Source organism: Thunnus albacares, chromosome 10 (assembly GCF_914725855.1).
Source record: "Thunnus albacares chromosome 10, fThuAlb1.1, whole genome shotgun sequence".
Lineage (NCBI taxonomy): Eukaryota > Metazoa > Chordata > Actinopteri > Scombriformes > Scombridae > Thunnus > Thunnus albacares.
The window spans coordinates 23,688,797-23,704,298 of record NC_058115.1 but is presented as its reverse complement, the minus strand read 5'-3'; the positions used below and the strand labels follow the sequence as shown (position 1 = coordinate 23,704,298).

At 40.2% G+C, this 15,502-nt stretch overlaps 2 protein-coding genes and 1 long non-coding RNA gene across 6 annotated transcripts in view; 2 read left to right on the top strand and 1 right to left on the bottom strand.

The window, feature by feature from the left end:
• LOC122990817 (cytokine-dependent hematopoietic cell linker) overlaps window positions 1–2,075 on the top strand; it is a 28,228-nt gene extending 26,153 nt beyond the window's left edge. For both annotated transcript variants that reach the window (XM_044364333.1, XM_044364332.1), the window contains exons 13-17: window positions 1,043–1,059; window positions 1,136–1,230; window positions 1,351–1,428; window positions 1,524–1,679; window positions 1,759–2,075. In XM_044364333.1, coding sequence (XP_044220268.1) covers window positions 1,043–1,059; window positions 1,136–1,230; window positions 1,351–1,428; window positions 1,524–1,679; window positions 1,759–1,911 — 499 coding nt within the window. In that variant the 3' untranslated portion in view covers window positions 1,912–2,075. The remainder of the gene's footprint in view (window positions 1–1,042; window positions 1,060–1,135; window positions 1,231–1,350; window positions 1,429–1,523; window positions 1,680–1,758) is intronic.
• A 1,439-nt stretch (window positions 2,076–3,514) lies between these two features.
• LOC122990432 lies at window positions 3,515–8,956 on the top strand. Of its 2 annotated transcripts, XR_006405360.1 has the most exons (5): window positions 3,515–5,940; window positions 6,185–6,288; window positions 6,382–6,466; window positions 6,548–6,774; window positions 7,350–8,956. It is a non-coding gene; the product is annotated as an uncharacterized LOC122990432 (long non-coding RNA). The 2 variants fall into 2 exon arrangements; XR_006405359.1 differs by having other exon boundaries at window positions 3,515–6,288.
• A 441-nt stretch (window positions 8,957–9,397) lies between these two features.
• Window positions 9,398–14,893, bottom strand: LOC122990541. 2 transcript variants are annotated; one of them, XM_044363909.1, is made up of 2 exons: window positions 14,657–14,893; window positions 9,398–14,290 (listed from the first exon to the last, which is right to left on the bottom strand). In XM_044363909.1, the coding sequence occupies exon 2, from the start codon at window positions 14,151–14,153 to the stop codon at window positions 11,631–11,633; it is 2,523 nt and encodes an 840-aa protein (XP_044219844.1). In that variant the 5' UTR covers window positions 14,154–14,290; window positions 14,657–14,893; the 3' UTR covers window positions 9,398–11,630. The 2 variants fall into 2 exon arrangements, with proteins under 2 accessions (XP_044219844.1, XP_044219845.1); XM_044363910.1 differs by lacking the exon at window positions 14,657–14,893 and adding an exon at window positions 14,466–14,613.
• Between the last annotated feature and the right edge of the window lie 609 nt (window positions 14,894–15,502).

Below are 15,502 nucleotides of genomic sequence, written 5' to 3'. Positions count from 1 at the left end.
ACAAAGTCCAGGTATCTTCCACCATTAAAACCTCTTGTTACCAAATTTGATATATTGTCAATAATGATCTCAGTGGACAGTCCCTGGCATTCATTCACCTTTTTCTTCCAACATTATTTATCAATTTGCTTTTCACATTCAAAAAATAATAGAGGCTTACATGCCTTTATTGATTACACTTACATATTGGTTTATAATGAAACATTACCTACCACACACAAAACAGCTTTTTAACATTAAGGCAAGCTACTTCACCTTTTTTTCCATCTCCTCTTACCTTATTACCCTGCTCTCCTATTGTGCACCTGTGGGCAAGTAGGCAAGTCCCTTATCTTCATTTTGACATATTTATGACATTATGTTTATGCCAGCACCTTATTATATCTTCTGGTGGGCTTCACCCCTGCCACCATCAGGCTCTGGCTGGTACCTGTGTCCACTCATGCTTACAATTTTGGCCAAACATCTACGACACAGTCCATGTTGCCTATAAATCTTCATGACCTGCTTATGCCCTTTTTGTAAGAGACACAGACTTCATACACCCACACTACCTCTCCAACTGTTACGCAGACACACATATATTCACTCATATTGTTAGAATTAAATGTTTTACATGCATATACCATGTTAATTACATTAAAAAAAAAACCCACTACAGTGTCTATGTTATCTAGTCTGTTATGTTAATGTCTCAATGTGCTTATTTTCTGTGTACAAAATATTTATGTGTTGTCCGTATATATTTAAAACTTTACAAAAAAGATAAAAGAAATAAAAATGAATTATAGTCAAATACGAATTCCTTCTTCTTACCAAATTAACAATAATTTAGTGTCAGTATCACTTATTTTACATTCTCAGACCATTACCAAAAGACAAAATACTAACAATAACACAGAGCTTCAAATGTACATATATGCAAACCACAACCAACTCATTAATTAGACATAGCCAATCCTCTATATATTACATTAAATTAATATGTTATGTCACATCATGTTCAATTTACACGCACTCTTTCTCTTCTTCTTTTATTTAGGTCACAACAAAATCTTGGTAAGTACTGTCACACATCATCAGTGTCAAAATAAAGTTATTGATTATATAAGTAAAATTTAACATCTACTTAAAGAAAGATCGTCGTCAAAACGTCATCACCATGAGTGGCCGCAAACCAAAGAAGACTTTGACCAACATGTCTTCGTTCCAATGGAGAAGCCTCAACAGGTATACTTCTATTAATTGAACCATCATCATATAAAGAGGGATGATGTCATGTATTTAACACCATGAAGTCAAGTTTGAGTACAGGTGTAAAGTCATTTTTCACTTTAATATATGTGGCAGACCTACTGCGAAGAAGACTGGTATGTTGGGGCTTGTAGTCGAGCGGATGCTGAGCACGCCTTACACCTGATGAACAAGGTATTTATATTAATATGAGGTTAATTAAAAATGTATCTGAATATGTCCAAAACTAAGTGTCTTCTTTTTGTAATTACTCACATTAACCACATCAGGATGGGGCATTTTTGGTGCGAGACTGTTCCGTCATCACCAACAGTGAACCCTTGGTGTTGGCCGTGTATCATGAGAAGAAAGTTTACAATGTTAAGATTCGGTTCATGCAGAGCATCAGCAAGTACGCCCTGGGAACAGGACAACGGTCAAATGATGTGAGTGGACACATTTAAAAATCTAGTTCAATGTTCACTCTCTCCAGCATCATATTCACCGTATCTTATTTCTCCTCAGATGTTTGACACTGTGGCAGACATCATCAAGTTTCACTCCATATTCCCAATAATACTCATCAGCGGGAGAACTATGCCAGCAAGCAAATATCCAGAAAACTGTGTGCTGACATGTCCAGTAACAAAAAGGGACGTTGACCTGTTGCTACAATGACACATGCACCACTCCAGAAAAAATAATCTGTTGTATCCCATCTGGTTTATCTCGTCCTGTAACCCAAAACATAATGTGCTATATTGTGTTATGCAAATGTTGGTAAAAAGCTTTCAAATTGTGACTGTGTTCACTTGTGTTAATAAAAAAAAGTTACTACTTTGGATTGCTCATGTCCATTTCATTATTTAAGCTACCTAAGCATGTCAAAACTATAGGATTTACTAAGTTTAAATTGTTAGATAGTAAGTCAAACTCGTGAGAAAGGTGTCAAACCTTTGACTTTTTAGTCAGAATTATACTTTTTGTAAAAATGTTTACTTTTAAAGTCAAAGTAATGACATGTTATAAGTCAAAATGTCTACACACTGACAAAATTATGATATTAGCCAACATTTTTACTAATAATTATGACTCAATTCTGAACTGGGTGTTTTTTACAGCTGGCCTTGGTGGCAGGATTGACCAAAAAGAAAAAAGTGGTGAGCAAAACCAACATGACTGACCAAAATGAGCCTCAACCTTATGGAATCAAATAATGGTCATAAATATTTAGTACTATGTGTACTAAAGTTTGGAAATGTAGAAATATTTTGTGCATGTGTGAAAGTTTTGTGCACACATATAATTTGCACACCTGTAAAAGTTTTTGTAGCTGTAGAAATATTTTGTGTGTAATTAAAATTCTTCAGGATTTTTTTCAACAGTGAGGTTTCACAAAGTCTGAGAGACAGACACACAAATGTCCTACCTTTGTAGGCAGTTAATGTCATGATTAACTGTTAATTGATTTGTCTATGCCATTACTCTAAAAACATAAAACATACATAAGTAACTTGTTTACAGTATAAGGCACCTTTAACTCTTTACAATTGAAAAACTGAAATGAAAGCTACATCCTCATAAAGATGAAACTGTACTCTCTGTCACACTCTGGATATCAGATTTCCCACAACGACCATTTGGGATGACACCTGTGTGACTTGGACCAAGAGTTACACACTAACATGCAAATACTGTCTGTTATCCTCCACTGTGTCTGGCAGGTCAGTTATTACCTGCGTGTCAATTCCTGATCCTCTGTGCAACACTCCCTCCTGCAATATGTGAGCCTCCATACACAGTAGCATTGTCTCTAGTTATTGGTTGTAGCATTTATTCTCCACAGCTGTCGGTATTTCCCTGCATTTCTGACCAACACACTAAGCAGGATCCTAAGCACCAGGATCATCGACACCCTCTGTACTGTTTTCTGCAGCCCCTGCTGTGCTAGTCGGCTAGGGTTAGGGTGAGGGGTTAGGGTTAGGGTTGGCTCTACCTGTGCCAACAAACACAATAAGATTACAGAAAATATAATCAACTTCCTGCAAATTTACTGGCTTACTGTTACCATCAACCTTACCTAAGCTAATAGCTAATGCTAACTTCATCTCAGTAAGCAAGACAATATAAACTTGATACTCTCTTCACATTTACATCAAAGCTTCTGTAATCCCACAGGAGCCAGACTGTCCTAAATCCACAAAATTGTAAATACTAACGCCTGGGTTGAATTGCTGTGTCTCGTACGCTTGCAGCGTCCACACAGGCAGCATGTTTACTTCTGCTGCACTGCTACTGGTAGCCCTATCTTTCTATCGTTTTCCCTGTCTATTTCTGCTGAGAACCGCACGCATCATGGAAAGAAAATAGGCGAGACCTCGAATCTCTAGATGATGCGACGCACACAGCCACGTGTGGCTGCTCTAACCTGTTAACATGGGCGCCGAAATGAAAAGCAAGAGGTTCCACGACGCATACACGCTGCTCATGCATCATGTGTGTCCCAGGCGTAAGGAGTGTGCTTGTGTCCATGTCTAACTATGTGTAATTACGGTACATGTCATCACAGTTGCTTTGCCTTCAGCTTGAAAAGTTCCTGCCAGCATTGATGCTGCTACTTCGGTAATGCTAGCGGATGTTTTCTAATAGAAAACTACATTACTGTTCTATTCTGGGTACATAAAGCTTCCTGAACTTGAACCTTACAACAACAGCAAACTAACTACAAGCTAAATAAACAACACGTACAATGTTTATCATTATTATCTACAGCATCCTCGAGTACAATTAAACCCACCTGGGTTGCGGAAGAGTCCACACCATTGTCCGTCTTTGAAGACCTGCAGGGGGATGAACGCAACAGAACCATCTGTCCTCTGATTGGATAGAATGATTCTGTGTTTGACCAATCAGATTCACACGCAAAAACAGGGTCAAAATTCGTACTCGTAACTTGCAATTTGTAGTTGTAACTTCAGTATCGCACACACAGGTGAGAAATTTGTGTGTCCATCTCTCAGACTTTGTTGAACCTCACTGCTGAAAAAAACCCTGCACAAGTTTTAATTACACATACACAAAATATTTCACAAGACAATATTTATGACCTTTATTTGATTCCATAGCCCTAGTAGAGAAAACCCAGCTCCTGGTGCAGTGTTCAGACCAGTTGGCATGGCTCCTGTGCTTAACATGGTAACATATAAGTTTAAAGGGAGAGATTCAGAGATCAGTTTAGGAGAGTGGAAGAGTAATCTTAAAACTATTTTTGCTTTGCAAGGAGTCCCAGTGGAATTTAGGGCCAAATTGACATTTCTCTGTCTGGAGGGCAAAGCTAAAAGGAAATTTTTAATTTTACCACCAGAAAGGCAGAGCACAGTCAAGCTGATTTTTAGTGAATTAGATAAGTTGTATGGAGATAAAGCCACTGCCTCGGTCCTGCGCTCTCAGTTTCTCAATGCCGGAGGACATTGCACTGAGACTGCAGGAGGACTTCCTGAGGCTTAAAAACAAGAACTCAAGAGGCATTGAAGATGACAATGTGACGTCATCATAGCAGAACTTTATCTAAGGAAGCAGGCATATTCTGTGTGGATTATTGCAGACTCATTTCAGTGAGTCACAAAGATGCATATCTATTCCTTTGAAGTGAGGAGTCATTGGCAAACTTGGGCAAACCAAAGTATTTTTCCACACTGGACCTGGCAAGTGGATACTGGCAGGTTAAAGTTGCTCCTGCAGAAAGAAAAAATGGCCTTTACCACTCTCATGGGTTTATTTGAATTTACCTGAATGCCTTCTGGCTTGTATTATGCACAAGGAACTTTTCAAAGATTAATGCGTGATCAGAACCTGCAGTCTTTATTGATTTACCTTGATGATTTAATCATATTTCCCCTGATTTTGCTTCACATCTGGCAAGTTTGGGTTCAATTAAAGCCTGGTAAGTGCCATATTTTGAAAAAGGAAGTGCAATATCTGTCAGCAGAGGGGATTTCCCCAGAGCCTGATAAGTTGAAATGTGTTCAGGATATGTTCAGGATTGGGCAACTCCAAAGTCAGTGAAACCACTGCAGTCTTTCCTGCCTGCCCTAGCACGCTACTACTGCAGGCTTGTGAAAGACTTTGCCAAAATTGCCAAACCACTGAATTAACTGTTGACAGGAACAAGTCCAGTCTGAGTCCAAACTCAGCCAAACTTTGTAGCTTGGAACAAACATTGGCAGCATGCCAATGCCAGTTTTCAGTTTGAAATAAAGTATAAACCGGGATGTACTAATCAAAGTGCAGATGCTTTGTCTCGTTTCCCACTGGAAGTGCCAAAACCAGACTCAGAGGAAGTGAGGGAGGGGCTAGAGATTTTATCCTTTGTGCACATCAGAGCCCAGGAAGCAATGTGCATTGGTTCAGGAAGGAACACCTCAAAGCCAGGTCTTCAGCACGCCAAACACTGTACACCTTTGTTTTCTGAGCGGACTCCAACCCAGTGGCTGGGTCTTTAAAGCACAGATCCCACCTTGGAAAGAGTATTCAAGTATTTACAGAGAGGCTACCAGCTCAATAAGAGAGAGAGGAAGCAGGAGACCAGGTCAGTCCAGCAGATTGTGCATCACTGGCATTGTCTCTCACTGACTGATGGAGTGCTGCATCAGGCATGTCAAGACCCCAAGGGAGGTGACCCCATAATTCAACTCTTAGTTCCAGAAGGTGAGCAACGCCATGTTTGACAGTTGTATCATGAACAGGCTGGACACTGGAGTCCTGAAAAGACTGTTTCTCTGATTAAGAAAAGGTTTTTCTAGCCACATTTAGTTATAGATGTAACAGACTAATGTGCCCAATGTCAACAGTGTGTTCTGTGTAAGGGTCCTAACTCTAAACAAGCACCTTTGACACCTGTTTAGACTTCTGCCCCTTTTGGAACTGTTGTCTTTAGATTTTCTGTCTATAGGTCATTCAGAGGACGCTTACCACAATGTGCTGGTCATGGTGGACCACTTCACCAAGTGTGCGTGGGCGGCAGCAACAAAAGGTCGCAAAACAACAACAGCCGAGGTACTTTGGAGTAAAGTAATCCAACTGTTTGTTGTGCCTAAATGCTTGTTGTCAGACCAAGGTCCCAATTTTTGGAAATGGTGCTTGTGAAAGATTCAACAGGACTCTCTTAGGTTTGTTGGGGACCTTGGGAGAAGAGAGGAGGAACTGGCATGAACATCTGCCTGAAATGATACAGGTATACAAGAACACAGTTCATAGTTCAACGCACTACTCCCCACATTATTTGATGTTTGGAAGGAATAGATTTCTTCCACAGGATCGCCTGCTGGGCTGAGAAGGTGGCTCATAAGTGGAGGACTGGGTCAAACGTCACCAGCGGCGACTGCAGTTTGCATTTGAAAAGGCCAAGCAGCATAGAGACTCTGCAGTGTCCCGGCAAAAGGCCTCTTATGACCAGAAGGCTAACATCTCTCCATTGATACCTGGCCAGCAGGCACTGTTACAGGACATGAGAGCAAAGGACCAGGGAAAGCTGGCTAATAGGTGGGAACAACAACCATATTATTATACAGGGGGAGGGGAATTTTGAAAAAGTTGCGTATTTGTTGAAACCGTAAGACCACAAGTAGGGCTCCCTTAGGTCCCTGAAGGGTTGGGTTTTGGGTCCCTACAAGTGCTGATGACATGATACCATGACAGTTAGTGCCATTTCAGCAGGGAGGGGTGTAACCAGGTAGACCTGTATCAGCTTGATATTGAGTGCAGTGAACAAAACTATTATTGTTTGAGCACCTGATGTGTATTCTGTGGGTGTGTTCTTCACATGTGGTGAAATGCACGGTGATCGACTGGTGATATACAGGTATGTTTGGATGTGACCTCCAATCTGCAGTTATTTAACCAGCAACACACACTAGAGTCAGTCAGTTTGCTGCCTCCTCTTGTGTGCAGATGCAGACTTTAATGTTTGTATTTGATGTAGTTTTGAAGTGTTGTTCTCCATGCAAGTATAGAATCAGAGTGTTTATGTTGGTTGGTCTGTTGCGTGGAGACTTTTGGAGGACATGATGATGTTTGTAAATTACTCAGTCAGTTTACTTGTCTCCTCTTATGTGCAGTGTGGGGGTGTGCTGAATCTGCTGCTGGTTTCCACTACATGAAACAGCTGGTTTGGTGTCTGGAGGGCTGCAAAGTGCAGAGCAGCAGCTGGTTAGCAGAGCCACCAGAAAATACAGTGCAACATTGATGCAGCAACCGACCAGCCACGAATCAGTGACCAGCAACAGCACAGCAGTCCTTGGTGAGATAGTTTGGTTTCGCCACACACAAGGAAGAGAAGTTGAGCACACCCAGCCACAGATGGGTGCCTGTGGTTGGGTGTGCCCCCCCTATCCAACTGACTCTTAGCTCCCCCGGCTTTGGCCTTGTTTTAACTCTACTTATTCATTTAATTATTAGAAGCCATCCAATAAAGTATTTTTTTAACTACACAGTCTGTTTTCTTTTGCCCATTTCTTTCTACACTGGTTGGTCAATTCTGAACTGGGTGTTTTAAAATATTCTTATCCTTTACACAAAAATGATGAAAACCACTTTGTATAAACACTCCATTAAAGTAAAAGGCCAGTATTTACTCAAAGTATGAATTATCAGGAAAATCTACATTATGTATCCATCAAATGTAAAAGTACTCGATATGCTGGAAGAACAGCCCCTTTCAGAATGAGAACATACATTAGACTCACTGGATGATTATTAGTGATCCTTTAACATATTAGCAGCATTTTAATATTGTAGCTGGTTGAGGGGGAGCTGTTACTATTACCCACTGTTGGGTAGTTTCATCTATAACAATTACCGTTGTGTCTGTAGTAGCTAGTTATCAAATAGTTATCAAATTTCTTTTCAGCACTACCTGTTATACATTTTTTGAACTCTGAATATGTGCTAATGAATACTGGAAGGAGGTACAGGGTCCCTTTGTGTAAGTGCAGTCGTGATAAAGATTCATTTGTCCCTTTATCAGTTAAACTCACTAATGGACAAGTCATGGCGGACAGACAGAAGGGCAGATAACTGCTGCTCTCCACCAATTTTGTGCTTGTTTGTGAGCATGTAAAGTGAGATGTGTCTGTTTGTTTGTAATTTATTTATTAAGGTGAGTATGCTTGAGATGTTTTTACCTTAGAACTGCAGTTTTTTAATAGAGTGAAAGGTCTTTGTACTAATTTGCTGTTCTTTTTTTAAATCCTAGGCCAGTGTCTGCACTTGTGTTTTTATTTATTGTGCTTTTTCTTATTTTTTGTTGTGATGTTGTTGCAGCAGTTCCTTTTATCCAAGACAAATGTCTACTGAGGGAGACAATAAAAGTGACCTTGACCTTGAGCAACCACCAGTGAATCAGAAACAAGTTTTTTTTTAAATATTTTTGATTAATTGGATGTGTGATGACCCCTGTCATCCTTGGGTTTGATGTTTATTCACCTGTCTGTCAACTGTGAACACCTGGTGCTGGTGTGCCCGGGTGATAAAGCCTGGCCGCAGCTAGCAGCTTCTTTCACTCTCTTCTGACTGCTTGTTGCTGCTGTTTGCAGCTCTCTACTCTTCCCTACAGATACCTGTTTTAGTCACGTTGTCTTAGTTATTTACTTTGCTCATGTACCTGACACCACCTACACGCACACTCTCCATTCATGCATCAGACAACCCATACTTTAAATATTTAGTTTCCTTGTTGATTTAATAAATCATCTTTTGTTAGAGTTCATCGTGTTGTGTGTCCTTCTTGGTGTGGTCACTTGAGTTGAGATCATAACAGATGTACAGTATATAAACACAAGAGACCAACTGTCTTTTGGATGTTATCTATGATTAAGAGGAAACGCCTTTTTCCTTAAAGACATTGACTGTCATGGCTCACTGGAACACCTGGATAGAATGGAGCCATTGTTAATGTTATTAGTAACACCTGTGCTTTCCTTACTCTGACAAGTCAACATGTCTGCTGCGAAGGCCCATTAGATCCAGGTGTCAGCCTGCTCCAGTGGTCCCGGTTTTTACCAAGGTCTCGGTGTGTTTATAAACCTCTTTACCTACTACATCAGAGGTTTAACTATGACCACAAGCACTTAATGCAATTCTGTTGAACAAACTGGAATCAGTCATGTTAACTGTGATCATGTTTACTTTCTTTTAATAGAAAAAAAAAAATTGTTACACAATTGTTATTATAAAAGCATGGGACACGATGAAAATGAACACAGAATGTAGTAAAACAGTTTCAACTGGAACATGAGTAATTCTCCCACAAATGAACAATGAATAAAAGGCAAAGTAAAACATTCAGAGAGGACTGTCAAACACCTTTTAAAATAATATATATATAATAAAGACGGAGTACAGCACGGCAGCTTCAGACACTGCAATGTTAGGAAAGTAAAGCACAACATAACCGCTGTGGCAAAAGAGGCCGTGGAATGTCAGGCATTCCCTACGGAGTATGAACACCATCATCACGTTTTATATTTATAGGTAAATATACAATAAAATCAGTGGGTGACCAAAACGTATATACACAATAAAAACTGTAGGTAACCAAAACCTATACATTTAATAATAGGTCTAGCACCTCATATGTCATTATTACGTTATAAACAAAGACACACAGGTGTCATAATGCTGTCAGAAGAAGACAAATAGATCTGCAAAGTATCAGGAAAGAAGATTGCTAATGTCCTATGTGATGCTTTTTGAAAACTATACAAGTTCCAACAAGTTTCAAGTTCCCCAGAGTCACCACAGTCACTGAGTATCTATGGTACATGGTGGTAAAATCTTATAAAATACAAGTATGTGTCTGTCTTTCTCTTACAGTAATAAACCCGTCTGGCTTGTTTTTAATCACTCCATCATGCATTGCATTATTGTTTAGGAGCTCCTGGGTTTTCTACAAAGTGCGGATGGAACTTGGGACCTCAAGAGAAAGCAAACTATATGGCACAAGCAGCAACACAAGTTGAAAAAAAATTTTTTTCCCCGCATTAACACTTGTTTCTAGGATTGTAACTCATTTAGGTTCATTATAAAATATCTGTGGCTAATTACACATTATATTCAATGAAAACATACACTTTATGTGTTGGAAACAGTAAAAATAATATAATATTCGATTACAAAGATGCATGTGAGACTCGACAATGAAATGCACAATTCTGTAGACGTCCAAATTTTCGCTTTTAAGCCCAAGTCTCATAAAAAAACAATACTAATGGTGCATTCAGGCACTGCTTGTTAACTCGTAAAATCACAAACTTTCAAGTTAATCACCAAGAAAAGCCAGCAAAGTGATAAATACCAGTGGGAAGCTGGAGCATACACCATAATACCCAAGTATAACTGTGATTTCACACAACACATGATGGACAGCTGACAAACACAGCTTCCATTTCTCTAACACTCTGTGGTTTACAACATATCTATACCGCTCCCAAAGACACTCATTACAAGCTTCCGTTATTTACACCTTGCAGTGGCTTTCTCAACGATCTAGTTTACGTGATATATTTACCAGTGACTGATAAAAATCTGGAAAATGTGCAAAGATTGCCTGAGTGCACCACTTCACAACTGACTGTGATTATGGGATAATGATAGCTGCACCGATTGTGACCTTTTAAAAACCGGACAAAAGAAAACCACAGGCTGCATCTAGAGGAGCCTTTGAGATGAAAAATTTACAAGGTAATTGGTCTTGAAATGTGACTTTTTGCATGCGTCTATCTACAACTAGTCATTGTCGCATCAAATGAGGAAGAGGAACACTGTCAGAAGAGCAAAACGTTTTCCAGGCTTTAAGTCCTCCAAGTTCATATATGGTGACTGTAAAGGGACTTTTTGCTCTCCTTATGTTGGGACTGTTCTGTTAATCTGAGAATTAACTACAGTAAAATGGGGATTAATACTTGAACAGAACCTTAATTGTATATTTTTTTTGATTCTGAGTGGGTTTAATCATCTCAAACAAAAAAAAAATACAGCAAGTTTTCCTTTTTAAATGAACAGCATGTCTTAATGCCTTCCACTTTGACAGACCTACTGGCTTCTAAGACTTCTTAAACAGCACTTAACATCTGTGTATTTATGACTGCAACCTACTACAGCAGTTGTGATCTATGACTCAAAGCAGTCAAACTACATTGCACTTGATTATTCCTTATCCCATGCATATTTAGACAACATATAACAACGTTCAGTGACGCTCAGATATGTCCATATGCCCTTCATCTTCTGCTCCCATAAATAAAATAATTGCCCAAATAATTTGTCATTTTTTTGAAGTCAGAATTCCTATTGTAATACTAGTTATTTCCTCATAAATGTACACTTGTGTCCATTGAAATTCATGGAAAGACCCCAACAGTGCACCCCATCACCTCATATTTCTGTCCCATCACTTTGCTGAGCCTCATTTTTAAGATTTGGCACTTTGGAACCGCCTCAGAGGCTCCTGAGTCAGCAACAGTGTCTGCTCTCGTGCCCTGTACGGGGGCCCGGGGCTTTGGGTGATTGAGTACCACCACGGGCTGGTTCGGGCCTGGTCGTTTCACCGGTTGGTCCACCTTCAGCGGCATGGGGTGAATAACTGTACAGTCAGTCAGACGGCCCACGGGTATCTGAGTCTTATATTTTGATATTCTAAGTTTCAGTCCTTTCTTGCTTTTCTTCCACACGCCTACTTGTACCCTTTTCAAAGAGACAGTCAGGAATTTTGAAGAGATATCATGCTCACTTTTTGCCATAACAGGTATTTGCTGTAGGGGGTCTGCAGTGACAGATGAATCTACATGTGAGGCAAGTTCGGAAACAGGTTTCTTGTCTGTTGAAGACTTTAAATCAGGAGTTTGACTGCGTTTATCTTTGTCTGTCAACGTAGTGTTTTTTTCTTCCTTCTTGACATGGAGGTTTTTCTGGGTCAGTGCAAGAGGGTGCTGAATACCTTTATCAGACTCTTCTACTTTGACTGACTTACTGATCCGCTCTTTCAATAAGCAGTCATGTGTGAAGGATCCATTTTTTTTGGGCACCTGAGCGCAGTTTCCTGACGTCGGCGCCTCCTTCATCTTCTCTGTGCTGACATTTGTTATCTTGATGTGATCTCCAGTGATACTGTTGTTACTTTTATCCATCACTATGCCACGCAGAGCCATTACCAGTGGCTGCATGGAGCCTTGGACATCTTCTGGTTGTTGACTCAATGAAAACACAGAGGAGATGACAGGAAACCCCTCCGGTTCTGGGATGTCACCCTCAGCTGCCCTCTCGTTGGATCTGACTTCCTGAGTCCAAGATGAACTTTTTGAATTTGTGTGATTACAAACCACAGGTGTTTTGACTGATGGGGGCTCATTTAGAGTCCTCCGTGCAGTGCCAGGTACCGGAAAAGATGGATTTGCAGAGAGGTTATCCTTGCAGAGTGAGATTGCTGAAGGTCTCACTTGGGCAGTTGCAGCTAAGGGAACAATCAAGGAAGGAGAGGGTGATTTCAAACTTTGCTGCTTCACACCCACCGCCTCTTTCTTTATTTTTGGAGTGTTGTCTTTGAGGTGCGTCTCCCCAGGTTCCAGTTTAACGGCCACTGACACATCTTGAGGAGTGCTTTTTATGTCACTTGGCCTCCTGGGTGAAATAATCTTGGAATGCTCTGGAATAAAACTTTTTCTCTCGTCCACTGTTCTCTGAGAAACATGTGTTCCTATGTTTTCTGGATGCAGGTTGCTTGTCAAACTATTGACAGCCCTGCTGCAGATAACAGTGGCATGCGCTGCATTGTGGTTTGCAGGTTCTCTCTGCGTGACAATGATCCCACTATTTCTTTCTCTTACAAGATTGACGATACTTTTGGAAACTTTGTTTGGGGTGACTGTGTGACATTCCAAGTTGATAACTTCTTGTGATGCTCTTTTCAATCCACATTTTTCTTTGCTTACTTGATTTAAAAGGCTTTTGGAAATATTGGCTGGGACAACAGTTGGTCGTTCCACATTCACAGTCTTTGTTTCAAACTGTTTCCTGTTAATTGTGCACATCCCCATACTAGTAGACTTTACTGTGTTTGGATGATTTAACGCAGATGATAATGGTTTTCCCAGTGCAGTGTTTTGAGACACTGTGGTCCTTCCGTCTTTTATCACAGACTCATTTTCCTGTTGAGAGAAGAGCCTCAGCTTTAGCTCCTTTGTCCCATTGACAGTTTTCACCTCTACAAGTTCAACCAAGCAGCCAGCAGGGATTGTTACTTCCTCTGGAAGTGATACAGTGAAAGCTCTGTTGTGTTGAATGGGTCCATTCTGAAGGGACAAGAGTTCTGCATGACCATTAGTGGCATTGGATAAATTTGTGTCCAGTGTTTTGCCTTTCTGTTCATCTTTTCCTAGTCTGAGTGCAGGTGTGCTGGGCGTTGGTACTGTCACTCGAACAAGTGGTCGGAGTGTCGATGGATCAGCAGTGGGCACACTTGGTAAGGCACTGGAGACAGGGACATGTGGAGTTTTTGTCATGCCAGGCTTAGTGGGTCCTTGAGTAATGCTTTTACTGTGCAGACGCTCAATGTGCTTCACAAGGCACAGCCTCCTCATGTAGCCCTGTCCACAGTGAGGACACTTGAACGGATACTTAGCAGTGTGTTGCTTCAGGTGAGCGTTCAGCTCTGCCTCACTGAACGAGACATTGTTGCAATAAAAGCAGTAAAACCTCGTCCCCATGTGCTCAATCATATGCTTCTTGAACACTGCAGCGTCTGTGGAAGCAAATCCGCATTTCTCACAATACATCACATTGGAAGTGCTTAACACATGACCCAGGGCCAAGTTAGGATGTCCACCGCCCATAGATGATGGCATGCTTTGGTAGCTGACAGGCTTCATGTTGATCGGTGAGATCACCTGGCAACAGGTCCTACTAATTCAGAGGCTATACTGAGGAGTAAACATCCATCTCCACCTGACGCCCAGAGTTTTCTCCTCAGAGGAGCGCAGAAACTGACAAATTAGGTGTCTTCCCCCTGTGAGAAGCAAATGAGAAAAAAAATGCTTTAACAGTGGAGTCAGTTACTGAAGCTTACAGTGCTAACATTACAGGCAAGGCCCATAAAGCCCCTCCCCCCTCACACACAGCTCAAGCAGCATTTTTTTACGCATGCAGTTACCTGTTCTTCAATACACGGATTGTATGTTTACCTTAAGATGCACAGCGGTGAACTAAAACGTATATAGCCATCTCTATTTACATTTTTCTGCTGCTGCCGCGGGCACGCTTCCTTTGCACACAAGGAAAAGGCCCCATCTGACCACAACAGGGGGGTCGTAACGACGACGGTTCGCATTTAAACTGTTTATGTTTGTAAAGAAGTGAAATCTCGCATACATACCTATTTGGAGTGTTGTGTAATGACGTTTTCATAGATTAAAAAAATATATCTCTGTTGACGTCCAGTAACGCTTGCCAACGCTGCCAGTCGAGCCGTTTTTTTACATTAGCTTGTCGTTAGCCAAAGCTAGCTAAAGCACTCCGGAAACGGGTTGATCAAGCCTTCAAATTAAGAGCGTCGGATTAATATTAAAAATACTCCAATAGATTCTTTTCTCTCAACATACCTTTATCAACCAATCAACCAAATAAACAAATTTACAATTTACAATTTCATTTAGCGGACGCTTTTATCCAAAGCGGTACATCTGAGAGCTGATACACAAGCAAATAACCAACCAACCAAACAAACAAATAACCAACCAATTAATCAATCAATCAATTCTAACTAACTTTATTTATATAGCACCTTTCATACAAGTCAAATGCAATTCAAAGTGCTTCACAATTGATTACCAAACGTAAAGGTAATATACAACCTCATGTTATATGCATGCTGCTGTTTTAAGGCTTTTTTTCTTTTGTGTACTTTTGTGTAATTATATCATTACTTTATTTTTTGTTTCTGAAACTTTCCTGATATCGTTACACAATGTATTTTTAATAATCTCATATTTTTGAAATTATGTTTGTTTAAACCGTTTATTCTGCTGGTGCACTGTTTTTGGTCTGGGGGACATGGAAGATAATTTTGGTGTATGCGAATACTGAGAAATGACAATAAATAAAGAAATCTTGAATATGCATTTGGAGACTAATGCACACTAAAATAACTAAAAAGCCAAAAAAAAGAGTTAATTGAATAAGAACAGTAAAAGATGAATAGTTAAGATAATAAAATATAAAT

Bases quoted from the DNA above. Each gene is read 5' to 3' on its own strand.
- LOC122990541 (XM_044363909.1), bottom strand. From the start codon at position 14,153: ATGAAGCCTGTCAGCTACCAAAGCATGCCATCATCTATGGGCGGTGGA.